At 36.5% G+C, this 18,678-nt stretch overlaps 1 protein-coding gene across 1 annotated transcript; it reads right to left on the reverse strand.

Annotated features, from left to right (window-relative positions):
* Nucleotides 1-16,295: 16,295 nt before the first annotated feature.
* LOC120013675 (cytochrome P450 734A1-like) lies at nucleotides 16,296-18,678 on the reverse strand. The gene is made up of 4 exons (XM_038865565.1): nucleotides 18,136-18,678; nucleotides 17,639-17,883; nucleotides 17,145-17,508; nucleotides 16,296-16,882 (listed from the first exon to the last, which is right to left on the reverse strand). Exons 1-4 carry the CDS (start codon nucleotides 18,628-18,630, stop codon nucleotides 16,463-16,465), a joined length of 1,524 nt encoding a protein of 507 aa, XP_038721493.1. The 5' UTR covers nucleotides 18,631-18,678; the 3' UTR covers nucleotides 16,296-16,462.

Below are 18,678 nucleotides of genomic sequence, written 5' to 3' on the forward strand. Positions count from 1 at the left end.
TCCAAGTCATGATCAACTTGCTGATGTGTATACAAAGGTTTTGTCTTCTGGTCATTTTCACCGATTATTGTCCAAGCTTGGCTCAATCAATCCCCTTGATCCAGCTTGAGGGGGAGTATTGACCTTATTGATATCCTCAAATTATGGAACCTTTGTTCCATAATTTGCTCCTCAAATTATGGAACCTTTGTCCCATAAATTGCTCCTCAAATTATGGAACATTTGTCTTAGAGTGTAATGTTTGATCCCTATATATATGAGGTTGTAATTGTAATGTTTGATCAATATACATACACACCAAATATTGCCTCTATTCTCTACAATTACTTCTATTTTTTCTACATAAGGGAAAATCTACAAGTAGAGATGAGAGAGTACGTACCATGATGAGTATAGAAGCCTACAGCCCTTTGAACAAAGATATGCTGACCCGGTACGAGATTAAATGGAACCTTTGTCCCATAATTTGCTACTCAAATTATGGAACCTTTGTCTTAGGGTGTAATGTTTGATCCCTATATATATGAGGTTGTAATTGTAATGTTAAATCAATATACATACACACCAAATATTGCCTCTATTCTTCTCTACAATTGCTCCTATTTTTCTACATGGTATCGGAGCAGGTCATGTTGTAGAAACATTACAGGGAGATATGGTAAATTACACCTCAAATCCAATTTCCCTTATAAATGAGTTTGCAACCTATCTTCAGGAGAAGAGAAGAGTAAATTACACCTCAAATTCAATACATGGAGCTTCTGGTATAGGACACTCTAATTCCACAACCCTCCTTGGTAAGTTTGCTGGGTTCTTATCAGACTCGGGACATCAATCCAATGACAACCTTGAAGGTATTTTCAGTGCATTCTCTACTGCTATAGAATTTAATACCGTGCATGATTTTTGGATTGTTGATTCTGGTGCCACCGATCATATGACAAATAAATTAACCAATTTGTCTGACTTCAAAAAATTTTCTACTCTATCCCATGTGTCAATTGCCAATGGGAATGGTGTTCCTGTTCTTGGTGAAGGTAAACTTAAATTGTTGTCTAAAGATGTGACTTCAATGGCTTTATATGTTCCATCTTTTCCAGTCAAGTTACTTTCGGTTAGAAAACTCACTCAAGCTTTAAATTGTTGTGTTATATTTCTTCCTCATGAGGTACTTTTTCAAGATCTTGTCACCAAGAAGATCATTGGTAGAGGATTTTTTCTACAAGGTCTCTACTACATCTCAGGAAATTTTCAACCTAGCAAAAGTACTCAAGTCTCGTTTTTTCCTTCTTCCTCGGCAAATCATGTTCTCTGGCATCAACGTTTAGCACATCCTTCAGATAATATTCTCACTAAATTGTTGCCAAATGTTGATACCAATTATTTTTCTTGTGAAATTTGCCATTTGTCAAAATCTACTAGATTACCTTTTGTGTCTTCTTCTTCTAGAACTACTAGAATGTTTGAACTTGTTCACTCCGATGTTTGGGGACCTACTCTTGAATCAATTGATGGTTTTAAATACTTTGTTACATTTATTGATGATTTCTCACGTGTTACTTGGGTGGACTTGTTGAGATCAAAAGGTGAAGTTATGAATATCTTCAAAGATTTTCATATGCTTGTTCAGACTCAATTTTCCTCTAAAATTCAAACACTTCGTTCTGATAATGGCACATAATTCATGTCTAAAAATATGACACAGTATTTATATTCTCATGGCATTGTGCATCAGACTAGTTGTGTTGGTACTCCTCAACAGAACGGAGTAGCAGAACGCAAAAATAGAGACTTGTTGGAAAAAACTCGTGCTTTGATGCTTCACATGCATGTTCCAAAAGTTTTTTGGTCTTATGGAGTATTAGCAGCAGTTTATATCATTAATCGGCTTCCGAGCCGAGTGTTGTCTTTTAAATCTCCCCTTGAAGTTTTGCAGGAGAAAACTATTGATGTGTCTCACTTGAAAGTATTTGGTTGCACTTGCTTTGTGCATATACAAGCAGCTCATCGTGATAAGCTTGATGCCCGAGCTGCTAAGTGTATTTTTCTGGGGTATTCTTCGACCCAGAAAGGGTATAAATGCTATCATCCTGATTCTCGAAGATTATTTGTCTCCAGAGATGTTATGTTTGAAGAAGCAACACCTTATTATACAAATTCTCAAGATGATTTAGAGGACGTATTTCCCTTGCCTATATCCGAGATTATTTCTGAAGGGGTTCCTCACAAGCCTAATATTGCTGAGTTTGTTCCGCACCAGGCAGCTGAAAATCCTCCAACTGGACAGGCTGAACTCCTTCCAAATGTGCTAGCTGAAAATTTGGTTGAAAATGCTCCAGCCGAACAGCCCGAGAATCTCCAAGATGTGCATGTGCTTGCTTCCACTAATAATCATGAGGTGCTTGCTTCCATTAATAATCATGAGGTTTCACCGTCATTGGTTCGACGGAATCCTACTCGAAACCGCGTCCCTCCAACAAAACTTCAAGATTACGTCACTTTTTCTGCTTGTCATCAACTCTCCAAGTATGTCACTTATCATCGTCTTTCCTCAGCTCATGTGGCATTTCTTACCGCTATTTCTACTGTTCATGAACCTAAGAATTTCAAGGAAGCAAATTCTCAGGAAATATGGCGACAAGCTATGGGTGAAGAGCTTCAAGCTCTTGCTGAAAATCAGACTTGGAGTGTTGTTAAAATTCCTCCTGGAAAACAACCAGTGGGGAGCCGCTAGGTATATAAAACTAAATTTCACTCGGATGGCACCATTGACAGGCATAAAGCTCGCCTTGTGGCCCAGGGATTTACTCAAACCTTTGGTGTGGATTACAAAGAGACGTTTGCTCCTGTTGCTAAGATGAATACAGTGCGTACTCTCCTCTCAGTTGCTGTAAATTGTGGATGGTCTATGAGTCAAATGGACGTCAAAAATGCTTTCCTTCATGGGGATCTTGAAGAAGAAGTCTATATGAAACTACCTCCAGGACATCCACAGAGTTCGGATTCTTCTTTGGTTTGTCACCTACACAAATCAATCTATGGGTTGAAACAATCTCCGCGTGCATGGCACGCCAAGTTAAGTACCGTTCTTCAAGAGGTTGGTTTCTCTCGCAGTACAGCTGATTCTTCTTTGTTCATTCGTCATTCTTCCAATACTATAGTGGTGGTCCTAATTTATGTTGATGATCTTATTATTGCTGGGAATAGTATTGATGCTATTTCTCAACTCAAAACCACTCTTCAATCTCGATTTCCTATTAAGGATCTTGGTTCCTTAAATTACTTTCTTGGCATTGAAATGGCAGTTTCCAGCAAAGGTTTATTTCTAAATCAAAGGAAGTATATTCTTGATTTGCTAGAGGAAACCGAAATGATGAATTCAAAACCAGCATCCACTCCACTGGATAGCAAATTAAATCTTGATACAGCCAGTAAACCTTTACAAGGAGTTAGTGATTACCAACGGTTGGTTGGTAAGCTCATTTATCTCACTATTACTCGACCTGACATTGCTTATGGTGTAAGTCTTGTTAGCCAGTTCATGCACGCTCCTACTCTTTTCCATTTGGGCATTGTCAAACGAATCTTACGTTATCTCAAGGGTTCTATTGGTCGTGGCATAGTTCTAGCTAAGCACGGTCACTTATGGATTACAGGATATAGTGATTCTGATTGGGCTGGAAATGCCCTTGATCGAAAGTCCACTTCCGGCTATTATATGTTTGTTGGTGGAAATCTTGTTTCTTGGCGTAGCAAAAAACAACATGTGGTTGCTCGTTCTAGTGCTGAAGCTGAATATCGTGCAATGGCATCCAGTGCATGTGAACTAATATGGCTTAAGAGTTTGCTCGCAGATTTGGGTTTTCCAAGTAGTCTTCCTATGACTCTTTTTTGTGATAATCAGGCTGCTATGCATATTGCTGCTAATCCCGTGTTTCATGAACGTACAAAACATATTGAAGTTGATTGTCATTTTATTCGTCATCAAGTTCAGAATCAAGTTATTCAAACAGTTTACACTCGAAGCCATGATCAACTTGCTGATGTTTTTACAAAGGTTCTGTCTTCTGGTCATTTTCACCGATTATTGTCCAAGCTTGGCTCAATCAATCCTCTTGATCCAGCTTGAGGGGGAGTATTGACATTAAATCCTCAAATTATGGCATAATTTGTTCCTCAAATTATGGCATAATTTGCTCCTCAAATTATGGCATAATTTGCTCCTCAAATTATGGAATAATTTGCTCCTCAAATTATGGAACCTTTGTCCCATAATTTGCTTCTCAAATTATGGAACATTTGTCTTAGGGTGTAATGTTTGATCCCTATATATATGAGGTTGTAATTGTAATGTTAAATCAATATACATACACACCAAATATTGCCTCTATTCTTCTCTACAATTGCTCCTATTTTTCTACATTGTCGATCTCAACTTTCTTGAGAAAGATTCCCTCCATCACACCAACAACATCTGTTACGTTTGGTATCGACATGTCTAGCTACGCTGAATCAATTAGTATATGTGTATGCGTCTCCCTGGTTGATCACTACTGATCGCTCCAAGTTATATATATATATATATAGCAGACTTCGTGCATGGCGAATCCGCTTTTTCTACTGCTTGCAAGTGATGTGAAACTCACAAATTAAAGGACAAGCTTCATATTGAAGATTTTGTTAAATGGACTACTACACAAAATAAAAGTTATTCTCATGTGGTGTTTTGGCTCAAATTCAGACAGTCGGACATGATCGTATTTTAAGTCACAAACAGTTCCTTATAAATAGTTATTTATTTGTAGGTTTTGAGAGAGTTTTTTGAGTTGAAAACATGGGAGATTGCCGTCTAAAGCTAGAGAAGAGTTTGTGATTGTGATAGTCCGAGAGAAAGGGATTTGAGTTTCTTCTTGAGTTCAACAACACATCTATTTTGTAAATGTTCTTCATATTAGTGGAATTTTCATTCTTTTTCGCTTGAGGATGTAAGCGAGTTGTGCCGAACCCCAATGACAATAGTGACAAGGAAGAAGATTGGCGGTCTATATGTTCTTCAGGGTGGTACAGTCAGTACTGTAGGTGTTTTGATATCTCATAAGTAGGTGGAGCTTCGAATGAGAGAATCAGGTGGAGTGTGGGTTGGTACTCTAGTCAGTCTATGACAGAGTATTCTCAGAGAAGAAAGGTTAGTCATTCTTGGATGATAAGCACAATTTCGGAGGCACTTACAAAAGGCAGAGAATATGGAGATTCCATGTTCCAGAATTGTCAAAGCAAGTGAGATTGGTTGACAAATTTCTAGTACATTGGTTGACGTTGTAGATCTGGCGGACAAGTTCAAAGAGTGTTTGGACTTGGTCAGAGTTATTCTCTAAAAGTTTGAGATATTGTTGGAGAAGGCAACATTAAGAAGGATGTCCTCAAGGAAGATCGAAGATATTAGTGTGGACTGTTGTGTTTTCTACTATTGGGTTCATGTTTGTTTCTACTATTGGGTTCATGTTTGTCTTACACATTGTATGAATCAGAATTTCAGAGTGTTTTTGCTTTGATTTTCTTGATGCTGGGTTTTTAACCCTACTGAAATATGACAGTGTGAGTGGTCAGGATGATTGTTTTGAACATGTCATATATACTTGGATGGATTATTTATGTATGTGCAAGTTTATCTGTTTTTTTCTTATGCAGGGATGCATCTAAGGTAACCTACACAACTGAACTGCTTAGTGTAACTTAGAGTAGGCTACTCCAGTCGTGTTTTAGAATCAAATCCAAACAAGACCTACTATTTCTACTAAGCTATGATGTGGTTTAATGTGGTGTATTTATTACATAACTGAGATTCTGTATTAGGACACTAGTTTAGAGTTGCCTTTAAATATAAACTCTTTGTCTAGGTTTTATGCAAAATGAAATACTTGCTAATTAGGTTTCCTAGTTTCATGCAAAAGGAAATTCCTTGAAATTGGGTTTTCTGATTTTGGTGAAAATAGGAAACTTAGTTTTGAGAACATTTTGCAGTTTATGGCTCCTAGGGTTTTTGCTCAACAGGTAGAAGACTATATATAGTTTGTGGAGTGGATCACTTGTTGGTGGGGGATCAAACAACGTATTCTCAGCTGAAGCCTTTGGTAGTCACCAAAGCACGTGCGGCTAACGGATTTGCTGCGTTTGGTGAAACATACACTGAACAGTTGATGTACTAAGGTGTCTTTGTTTTAGAACCTTTGTAATCCTTATTCTCATAGTGGATTGTTTTCAAGGTTAGTCACTTGATAGACTCGTTATTTTTTCCCTGCTGGGTTTTCCTTGTTATCTCTTGTGTGTTGTTTATTGTGTTTCTTTATTCCGCACAATTTCATATTTCTTGACTAGCAATCCTTGAAGTAAAACAAATTCTCACTTGGGCTAGACTTGAACCCAACCATAGGTTCTTGTTTAGATTTTCTGTAGTTCATTGTATTCTTGCTTTGAATTACTTGGGCTAGTGAGGAACCCAACCATAGGTTCTGTCAATCAAAAGTATATCCATTGTCAGCCATTGTTCTTGTTATTGTCAGTCATTGTTCTTGATATCCATTGTTAGTCACATTTTACGTCACCCTCTATGACAATACAATACAAACATACAATACAATATTTTTCTAAAAGCTTTTCTTCTTTTGAAATTATTAAAACAGTAGCTTTTCATATGTTCTTTTGCTACTTCTCTACATATATGCTTTTTAACGGCATTGTAGCCAATTCAATGCCCTAAGGGGAAGATTTTCAAAAGAAGCTTATTTGAAATGCAAAGCAATTCACTGAACATAAATAATTATATATATGAAATTGTGATTACAAAATGAAATAAAGTACGGGAGCGCTATGTATCCCTAACAAATTCAGTCATAATCAGCCATAACATGTAATTAGATAACGTAATAATGAAATTCAATGTAATTAGACAACATAATAATCAAATTCAATATAATTAGACAACTTAATAACGAGATTCAGTGTAATTAGATAACGTAATACTGTTGTGGCCAGTTATGAAAGAAATTGTTAGGGACATATAGAGTTTTCGAATAAAGTATAATGGATTAGGTTGCTTTTTTTTGATTGTACTAGGATACTATTTTTATCCAAAATGATATGTGTCCTTAATTTTGGTGTCCATAATCTAGGTGGCATGAAGAGAAGTGTGAGGGACCATTTTGTACAATTATGGACAATTATGGATATCAAAATTATGAACATGTAGTGCTTTCGTATTTTTATTCGCATAGCTTGCTACATAGAATCTTCTGCTTTTGCATTGGTGGTTCAAAAAAAAAAGGAATAAAACAACATAAAAGAATAAGACCAAAAGAGGCCAGTTGTTTGATCTTGACTGCTTCAAGCAAACGCAAAGAGATGCAGATAGATAGAAATGGCGAAAAAGGAATTACAGAGAGAGATGTGAAGAAGAGTTCTTCGTTTTCATTCCTTTCTTTTTTTTTTTTGAAATATCGTTGAGAAATTTCCTTCTAATTGGAATCAAACCTTGGGCACATATATGTCTAACTCGGTTGATTGCCAACCGAGTCACCTCTCGTTGGTATTTTCATTCCGTATTTGCGAAACTGCTTTACCATTTCATGAACAAAATGCATTTCATGTAACTAAACGCAATGAATGCTAATACTAGATTTTAACCGACTTAATTCTAATATACATTTGAGTTCCTAACATAGCATTTCTTGTTTATTCATCAAAAAATTGATTAACAAAGGAAGAGAACAACACTTAATGGCGACTGACAAACTGCAAAACGGGTTCATATCAAGTTCCTACCTCTCAACAAATGTAGAAAATTAAGCAGCAAATCCATCAGAATCCTCTCATGTTGCCTCCTCTAAACTACAGCCTTGCCATTTGAATCAAAAGTTGTGTACCAGCAATGTTACCCTTTTGTAAACCCTTCTTTGTAAGACAGCTATAGGAGTTTACTGCACAAGACCCACCTCAGTCACCATTGGAAGAACACTGGTAGGCAGAACTACTGGTCCTAGAGGTTTCTCAAGGCAACTGATGTGGAAGATAGGATGCACCTTAGAACCTGCAGGAAGTTGAATTCTGTAAGCCACTTTACCCATCCTCTCCAGTACCTCATATGGCCAATAGTATTTAGGATGTAATTTGATATATGACTAAGTAGTAAGTGAAGACATTTGGTAAGGCAACAACTTGAGATACACTAAATCTCCCAATTGGAGCTCTCTCTCAGTTCTATGCCTGTTTGCCTTAGACACCATCCTTTCTTGTGCCAATGTCAAATTGTGTTTCAACATAGCTAACATATTATCTCTCTCAATTAGAGCTTTTTCCAAGACATTCAGCTTTGTTGTCCCCAGTTCATAAGCAGTAACATGTGGAGGAGGGTAACCATACACCAACTCAAAGGGAGAAGCTTTAGCAGCTGTATGATAGGCAGTATTATAGCTCCACTCAGTCCATGATAGCCAATGTATCCATTGCTTAGGTTGAGCACTAGTAAAGCACCTCTGTCTGCCCATTACTCTGAGGGTGATACCCAAAGCTCATACAAAGCTTAGATCCTGGTAACTTGAACAATTCTTTCCAAAAAGCATTCAAAAAGACAGGATCTCTATCATTGACAATGGTACGACGCATTCCATGTAGCTTGAACACATTATCAATAAAGACGAGCTACGATAGAAGATATATAAGGATGAGCTAATGCCATGAAATTACTATATTCGGTCAATCTATCTACAACCACCTTGATAACTGAGAAACTATAAAATCCATACTAATATCTCTCCAAACCTGATCTGGTATGGGCAAGGGCTAAAGAAGTCTGGGAGGGGTTACTGTCTCATACTAACTTCCTCTCCTGAAGCTCTTCTGGACTAATTTTCCTAGTAGACAATTCAGCAGTGACAATCTATTAGCATGAAGTTCAAGTTTTTTGGCTATTATTGGTCAAGATACCATAATTGGATTAGCAGTCTTACTGACATTCAGCTTAGAAGAACCAATCTTAAAATGATTTAACTTGGCATCTCACTGAATAGAAAACGCTATAGCATCATGTACAATCTCAAGTTTCATCAATCTTACATCAAATCATAGTTCTGGTTTAAACAACTCAAAGATTTTCTTGAATCAGAGGGAGTAAAAATTTGAAGACAGTGGTGTGGATTGTACTCCTTTTCCTTCGACCAATGGTTTTTTTCCATAGGGTTTTCCTTGGCAAGGTTTTAACAAGGCAATCTGCACACTGGTCACATCGAAATTGATGCACAAGAATGATGTACTCTTTTTCCTTCGCTAAGGTTTTTATCTCATTGGGTTTTTCCTTACAAAGGTTTTAATGAGGCACATTCTTTGTGTACATGGTCATCCAAGGGGGAATGTTATGAAACATTTAATGTGGATGACCCACATGAAAAGAATGAAAGCTACAATGGCTTCATTAAAGGCTGAATGTTAACATTCATTTAGTCTTTAATAAGTAATTAATACTTCAATTACTTTTGATATTATTTTGTATATAAATACATGTAATGACTAATGATCATTTGTTGAACGAAAATGTTAATCTTACATAGAATCTTTTTCCATAAGTGTACATAATAGCCACATGTGAATGCCACCTAGGAATGTAGTAATAAAATATTTATATGTAGAGCCACATAAGTCTATATGTTCCCGTCTCTCTCTCCTGTTTTGTCCTTATCCTATTAATTAAGTTGTTTCTCTCTCATACTTTGTTAGAAACAATTAAATGCATTGAATTGTAGATTGAAGTTATTTCTCTCTCTACTATCTTCCTCATTATATCTTTTTACCTTTTTTTTTTCCCTCTTTCTTGCTTATATTTGTTCTCTTATGGAGAAGAGAGTTATGACAACGCTTAAATCAATGTGTAAATATGACCACGATAATGTAATTATAATTTTCAAGGTGTAATTCCGAATTGGATAATTACAGTTAAAAGTTATCCAGTGTAATTGGACTTGTAAACAATGTAATTATATATATATTTCCGAGTGCATTAAAAGAGAAAACAAATTGGATTCACATTAATATTTGTATGTTTTGAACTCAGTCTTTTTGATGATTCCATAGATTTTATATAATTTTGAGAAGACAATTTTTAATTACGACGTTAGAGCAATATATTGTGAACTGTGTAAATATGATCACAATAATGTAATTAAAAATATCAATGTGTAATTACGCATTGGAATAATGTCATTATTCACTTGTTTTGTGATTAAAAGTTATCTGTGTAATTACGCATTGAAATAATGTAATTAAAAGTTATTCAGTGTAATTGGACTTACAAACAATGTAATTACACATATATTGCCAAGTGTATCAAAAGAGAGAACAAATTGGATTCACATTGAAATAATGTAATTATTTACTTCGAATAGATATTTGAACGTCCAGAGAAATAGGAGAGCACCCCAAACAACATAAGCACCAAAGACAAAAAAACCCACAACATCAAAGACTTCAAACACCAAAGCCATAACATGAAAGACCCCAAACAAACAAATCCACAATATGGAAGATCCAAAACAAACAACACAACTAGCCAACAAAGAACAGCAGCGACCCACCAACCTAAACAAACCAAGCTGTGAAGATATGACTGTATCATTTTACACAGGTCCTAATTACATTGTTTCGGTTGATAATTACATAGTATATGACATTGATTACATTGTTTTGGGTGATAATTACATAATATCTGACCTGTAATCTACAAACCAATTTTCAAATTCTCAAAATCAAATCAGGGCAAAACAAAATATGTAACTAATTAATAAAATTAGAAAAACCCCAAACCATCAAAGTCACAACATGGAAGACCCCAAACAAACAAACCCACAATATGGAAGACCCCAAAATCGAATAAATCTCAAATCTCACATCAAATATCACTTTACTTACAAAATCGTTACATAAAACACAGATCCATGGATTCCATATCATCTATGTTTAGAAACCGGTCAAATCGTCGTCGAAAATGGAATATTGGTTGACCGTTGCCGCCGAGAATGGGTATCAACTTCTCTCATTTCTTTGGGCTTCTCGAATCTTCGACTTGTTTGAAAGAGTCTGTCTTTGTTTTCTCTAAGAGGAAGATAGAGTGAGGGAGAAAGTGAGAAGATGCTCCAACTCTGTGTCGTGATACACTATTGGAATTGGAGTGCTAAACCATCGTTTGTGGAGGAAGAGAGAGTGAGGGAGAAAGTGAGGTAAAGTGAGAGAGAAAAAGGGAAGTGTAGGAAAGTGGAGAGGGTTGCACACCTTTTTAGTCTAGGTTTTAATTTTTTGAAATTCAAAAAATTGTCATATCATCTGCCATGTGTATTAGGGATATTTAGGGATGTTTGGCTATGTACATCTAGCACTACCGTTTGTCGAAGGATGAAGAAAGACAAGAAACAAGTATTCTCTTTCATTACTCTTCCATTTAATAACTAGATCAAATAAGTTCTATATTTATTTATAGTGTTTTTCTCCTATGAGAACCATATTTGTGAACCATGTTTGTGAACTTTATCCACAACTGTTGGATCTGATCAACGGGGCAGATGAAGTCACACTTTTAACCCACTTCTAACCAGACTCTCTCACTCACGGGTTCAGCTCCTTCACGTCAATCCGCAGCAGAAACAAACCTCACGATAAATCAGAGACATATCACGCCAATCTGCAGAAACAAAGCTTCTTCTTCGATTCTTAGACCGATATCAGGTTTTCTTTTCCTTCCTTCTTTTTTGATTATAAAACCTAGTTACCCCTCTCCAAATTGCTAGACATAGGTCACTTCGTGAGGACCCACACAGGTGGTGGTCGACGACGATGACCCAATGGTGTTCGACGGAGACGACCCAGTGGTGACCCAGGTGGTGATTCGATGGCGACGACCCAATGGTGAACCTAGGTGGTGGTGCGCCGACAAAAAGTGGATGGGGGGTTGATCTCTAAGTTTGGGGTTATAGGGTTGCTCTTGTAATCCAAAGTTGTACCCTGCTAATTGCAAGGGTTCTGAAATTTATAAAAGTTCTAACGATTGAATAAATATTACACAATTTGTGCGTATCAGTTATTGGATTTTTCTCTGAATTTTTCTTCATTATTGGATCTCCCTTGAGTTGGTTGTTGATTCTGTTGGTAAGTAGCTCTGATTTGTTCACGAATGGAGAGACAAAAATGGGTCTTCGATTTGGGGTTCTACGAAACGAACAACGCAAGAACAGGGTGGGTTCGGGTGGACAAAAGGGAAGTCTCGACTGGTGTCAATCGAAGGAAGTAGTTGACAAAATGGGTATGTCGATTTGTACAAGACGAAGGTCGGGTTTGTTTCTGGAATTTGTCGCGAAGAGGAACGAAGGAGCTGAACCCGTGAGTGAGAGAGTCTGGTTAGAAGTGGGTAAAAGTGTGACTTCATCTGCACTGTTGATCAGATCCAACGGTTGTGGATAAAGTTCACAAACATGGTTCACAAATATGGTTCTAAGAGGAGAAAAACACTTTATTTATATTTACAACAGTTTCCTGGTTTGTTAACCAAATATGAGGCTAAATTATAGGGTTAAGTTCTATTACTTGTAGGAATAGTTATACCATTATTATTAGTATTAATTTTGCTTGAAAGGCTATATAAGCCGTGGCCTTGTAGTTAGGAGGTATCAAACAAATTAATAAAAAAAATTGAGATTAATTCTCTATCTCTCTTGTTCCTCACGTGTGTTCCTCCTCTTCCAAGGAACCAATTCCATGTTGAAACGAATCACGAAAATGACAAACCACCGCTGCAGTTAACTTCGAATCAAGTGTGATTTCAGTGATGTTGATAAATTTGTAAGTTCACCGTCAACAAGAGTGTGAATTTCGACCCGAACCAGTAAGGGAACGTCTTCCCATACACGCGTGAACACTCGTAATAGTACAGTAGCATTCTTCCTGGGATTCTTCCAATTCCCTTCTAATGATCAAGACTTAGATTATTTGTGTATCTTGAAAGTTTGCAAACCACAAAAGATATATCTAATCTTGTACAATGCATAGCAAACATAAGATTACCAATGCGACTTGCATATTCTAGTTGAGGAATTGATCTTTCAATTGGAAAACACTATAGGTCCATAAAACTTAGGTTCCATAAGGTACATAGGGCCCATTTGGTAAAGCTTTTTTACCAGCTTTTTTACTAGCATGTAGCCTAAATGGTACTCACCTGCCAAACAACAATTTTCCGGCGTCAATTCCTAGACACTTTTGCTAGCATTTTATTGTCAAATGGAAAAGCTACCTTGAAGGACCATTTTACTAGCATTTTGATTTATTTTCCCATATTGTCCCTATTATTTTAGTGTTATCTCCATATTATCCCTAAATAGTCATTCTCTCTTCATATTTTAATAAAGATAATTAATTAAAATGTTTATAAAACATTAATTTATAAAATATTAATTCATTATCTTTATTTAGAAATTATTAATTATTAATTTTTTACATTTATATGCATTTATTACAATTTAAATGCATAATACCCCTACACGTAACCCTGAGCTTATTAAATAAATTAAATTAAATTAAATTGATTAATTGATAATTTATTATCATCTTTAATTAATTTAAATTCATTATATTAATTTTATGAATTAATTTGTATGTTTAGATACAGCGTATACAAGTAAAATGTATGTTACCCCTGCACGTAATTTATCCAATATGCTACACAGCACAAATGTTAACAGTAAAAGTTCAACCAAACACCTACACAGCATTCAAGCAGCATATCTGCTACTAAAATTGTCCAGCATTTCTACTACCACCATTTCTGCTAGCATATTTACTACTTTACAAATGCTCTACCAAACTAGCCCATAATCTATGTGACCACAACAAGCTAAAGGAATCATGGTCCACTCAAGCATCAACCTCCGGAACTCTTGAGTAGTAGGATGACAACTCCATATTCATGGAGGCGACTAAGGGTTCAATAAGAAAGACCGTGTCTATTGTCTTGGATCAAAGATGCGTCATGACTCGGATAAATGCCGAGTTATATGACCAGTTAAGAGAGGAGTCACTTCCTTGCAGCAGTAGTTGTAGCAAGATCAACGAGACCAAAGGATGGAGGATTTTTTTTGCTCGGTATGGTATGCAATCCTTCGGTGTTGATCGTGGCCCCAATGACGATATGGAGGATGAGGAGGAGGAAGAGGAGGATTAGATTTGTATTGTAATAATTTGACAAATAGTTCATATAATTTATTCTCATTTGGAGTTTTTTTAATCATTTTAATATAAGTATCTTAATTTAATTATATTACTGATAATTATTTAGAAAATATAAAATTATGACAAAAGTCAAATAGAATTAGAAAAATTATTAGTGACGTAAATATATTCCGTCGTAAACATAAAATTATAGATTTTAGCGATGGAACTTTAGTAATAATTTGTCGCTAAATCTAAATTCTAATATCATCACACTATAAGAAATAAATTTCAATAATTATCAATGATGGAACTTTCGTCGCTATTATCGTTGCCAGTTAGAGATGGAAAAATCCGCTTTTTTTTTTTCCAGTTGCGCGAATTCTATCACTATAATCCGTCGCAAAATGCCCATTGCAAATTTCCATTGTTAAACTTTTGCGACGGAAATTTTTTCATCACATATTCCATCGATGAACGTTTTATTGATGGAATTACCTTGAATTGATACGGAAAAATCCGTCACAAAATTGTCTTTTCTGGTAGTACTCTCACATGGAGGGAGTCTTTGGTTCATTTGAATTTGAACGAAGAAAGGTGGGGCCAAAATACTTGGCGCAGAGCTTGAAAAGATAACACTTGACATATTTGGGAAAATATTGAGTACTGTAGAGGACCAACCCTTTGCATTTCTTACTGAAATGGTATAGGTTTTGTTTGGCATAATTTGGGTAATAGGTGGGCTGCTGTGAAGACTTTTGAAGATGCACAAAACAAGCCTTTACAAAAGACACTCCTTGCAACCCACTTTCAAGGCAACAATCATCTCCTCAAGGGCCAAGATTTAAAGAGCTATTTCATCCTATGGTCAAGATTAGAAGCTACACATGAATGGTCATGATCAAGAGCTGAAGATGATCCAACGGTTGGTGTCTAAAGGGAGCAATGAATCAAAAGGAAGGGGTCTCTTTCCTCTCACAGTCGGAGAAGCCAGTAAGAAACTTGAAAGAATTCTTCCTCTCAAACACCATCACGCTTACAAGCCATCTTTTCTACTCAATCTTGCTTCTACCTAAGACATTCAATCTCAAGGCTTCCTCAACTACTTGCTTTTGCAAAGAGGGAGTGCTTCTCTTTGTAGGGCAAGTTTTCACACATGAAACATCCTTATTTGTTTTCATTTCTAAAATACCTGAGAGGTTATCTGTTATATTTTTGAGAGAGTTCCTCACTATACCAGCTTAGAGCTACACTTGAGTGTATCCATTTGAACTCCATTTGTAAAAGTTTCTTTGTTGGGCACGAACCTTGTTAGAGGTGCAGTTTCACTTGAGTTGCAAACCCTAGTTGTAAAATTAGGAGATTGTCTTGTGAAATCTCCCGTTTGAGAGTGAACTAAAAACTCTTGTTAAGTGTGTAGCAAAAAAACTTGTCCAGAATCGCATCTGTCCATCAGCCTTCCAGAAGGATTTACCTCTACTGCTATTTCGCACCAAGCCATCTAAACTGTTTCCCTGCTCGCCTGTCCAGACGAATTTACGTCCCCAAATTTAAACACCTTTTTTTTTTAATCAAAATCCTAACATCAAGGATGGTGTTGATAGGTTTCGAGTATGTCTTTCAACATGCCAGACTTTATGACATGTCAACAATTTCTGGCATGAAATTGAGTGGATGATCTGGAATGACCCAATTGCTAAATTTTGAAACATTAAGTCACCAAATATGAAACATTTTTTTTTCGGTGACATATTGAAACTTAACCCGTCTTTTGAGTGTATAGTAGATAAACATAGCTTAGTCATATAAACCACGAGTATAGACGAACAAAATAGAAATTTCATATAGGAATTTGAAATATTAATCGAACTCACAACCTTCTTAACTTGAGAATGAGATGAGAAATTATCTTCTAAATATTTTAGGATAATAGCCGATTCTGTTATAAATATTTAATGTGTATTAGATCTGTTGAAATAAAAGTAGCTATAGACTTATAGTGTGCCAGCAACATGTTCTGTGTACACATCCCCCTTTGCGAACTATAGTGTGGTAGTTAGTCTTTTCATTTTGTTCAATTGAGAAGGAAAATTAATATTTTTATGAACAATCAGTGTATTGCCAGATACGTGAATAGTGTTTCAAATATGGTTAATATTAACAAGTCGTTCAACACTGTCATCATTTGCTAATACGACCAATCAACATAGTAACATATCCTCGATCACTTTTGAATCTTGGTAAAGAGGATTTGTGCTCCATATTGAGGGCGTAGGGTTATCTGCAGCGTCGGAGAATGCACATATGTCTGTGATACCACAAATGAATATTGCCGGACGATCATAGCCAGAACAATCTTTGCCTCATAAATGGCTTGATTTTGAGATAGGCAACCTATGGGACCTAACCCAAACGGGAATAGTGAAGCTACACGGCTACGAGACTCCTTAAACCTCAGCGGATTGAACTCATTGGCATCTTCTCCCCATATATCAGTATCATGATTTGTAGCAGTCAAGGCCAAAAACAGTTGTGTTTTAGGAGGGATGTCAATACTTCCTATCTTAACTTTCTCTAATGTTTCTCTCACCAGCATCACGATTGGTGAGTAAAGCCGAAACGTTTCATTCAATATCATGCTCAACTGTTCAAGTGCAAGATTACAAGACAAAGTTAGTATGATGGACATGAATCAAATCTATGTCGACTAAGGAATAGGGACGTAGCTAGGATTTGGGACTAGGGAGGGCACTGAGGGGGTTGATTATTTATTTGTTATTTGTTAATATCCAGTCTAGTAAATATAACTTAATATGCAAAACTAGACATAGCTTACAATCTTAGTAAAAAATTTTCAAAATCCACGGGGCACCGTCCCTGGTTAGGAAAGAAGTTAGTTAACTTACAATCTTAAAATCTTGCACATTCTCTGCTACTGGAACTCCATTGGCTCCACAAACGTGGACGACTTCTTCTCGTGCCTTAATTTGCCATTCCTGATGCAGTGCTAAAAGGAGAAGTGCCCAAGTAATAAGATTTGCATTTGTTTCCTTTCCTGCAAAAAAGAATGTCTTACATTCATCAATGACTTCATCCACAGACAATCTCTCATCTTCACCATCTTGATTCTTGTACGAAGACAATAGTAAACTAAGCAGACTCTTCGAATTTTCTTTGACTTTGCTGTTTGCATCAATTAGCTTCCGTATCGATTCACGAGTTTCCTTCTCTAATCTCCACCTCTGCATGTTGTCTCTGGTCGGCAAAAACCTATTCATGTTATGAAATAATTGTGTTTAGATTCTTGCAAAAACCCTAAATCTTTCAATTATATATTTTACACAACTGAATAAAAAGATTATGCACAAATAAGATAGAAGTAAGTAAACTGTGTGATAACCTGAATCCTTGAATGTAGACACTTCTTACAGCTCGAGTGAATAGATGCAATTGTTGATCTTGTAATTCAGAAATTCGCTTCCTTTCTTCATAACTTCCTCCAAAAATTATCTTAGTTGTTGTGTCAGCTGAGAGATCATGTATTTCTTTGTTCACTTCTACTTCAAATTCTTCTCTTTCTCCTCTAATTTCCTCCCAATTCTCTAACATTTTCGTGGTACTAGCCACAATTTCTGGAACCGAATCCTGTAAAAGAAGAAGAAAACTTCATGTGCATTCAATAGTTTCTTTCTAAAATGAATCTAGTTTTTTTTTTCCGATAAAGATCCCAGCAATTAGTATCCGCTGTTGAGTTGAATGCACAGGATCCAAAAGAATTTGTGGGCTTCACATGATACACATGAAATCTTATGCATATAACTCAACAGTTGGGATAACTAAGATACCAACTACTGGGATCCATGTGATTATCGGTCAAGACTTGTGAGAGAGTGATACCTTAATTTGGTTCATGTAAAAGGCCTGTTTGGTTATCCTTCTATGAAGAGCCCATTTAGCACCTTTAAGACCAGTAAGCCCCTGGCCGAACAACTGCTTCGTGAGGGGAGTGAAACCAACCTTCCCGAAAGAGCACTCATCAGTTTTCATGAGAGCCTCCTTAATTATTTGTGGATCCGATACAGCCAACCTCGGCTTTGACCCGAACCAGTAAAGGAACGTCTTCCCATACACGCGTGACCACTCGTAGTAGTACGGTAGCACTCTTTGAAGAACAACATCGTGAGTAAAACAAGTTGATATTGGCTGTGATTTTGCATACATCCGATTGATCTCAGCCGTGTTACCGAACATCAGACGGTATCCGGGGCCTCCTATGCCTTGCCTCTTGAAGTGGTGTTGGATTCTCAACGGAATCCATCTGTTGTTGTGTATGAATCTAAAGAGCAAAACGAGAAGGATGTACAAGATCAAGAAGCAAAGGAGAAACTGCATTTTATGATATTAGAGCGACAAAGGGAGATTTGAGATGATATTGTTGAT

Source organism: Tripterygium wilfordii, chromosome 13 (assembly GCF_013401445.1).
Source record: "Tripterygium wilfordii isolate XIE 37 chromosome 13, ASM1340144v1, whole genome shotgun sequence".
In the NCBI taxonomy this organism is placed as follows: Eukaryota; Viridiplantae; Streptophyta; class Magnoliopsida; order Celastrales; family Celastraceae; genus Tripterygium; species Tripterygium wilfordii.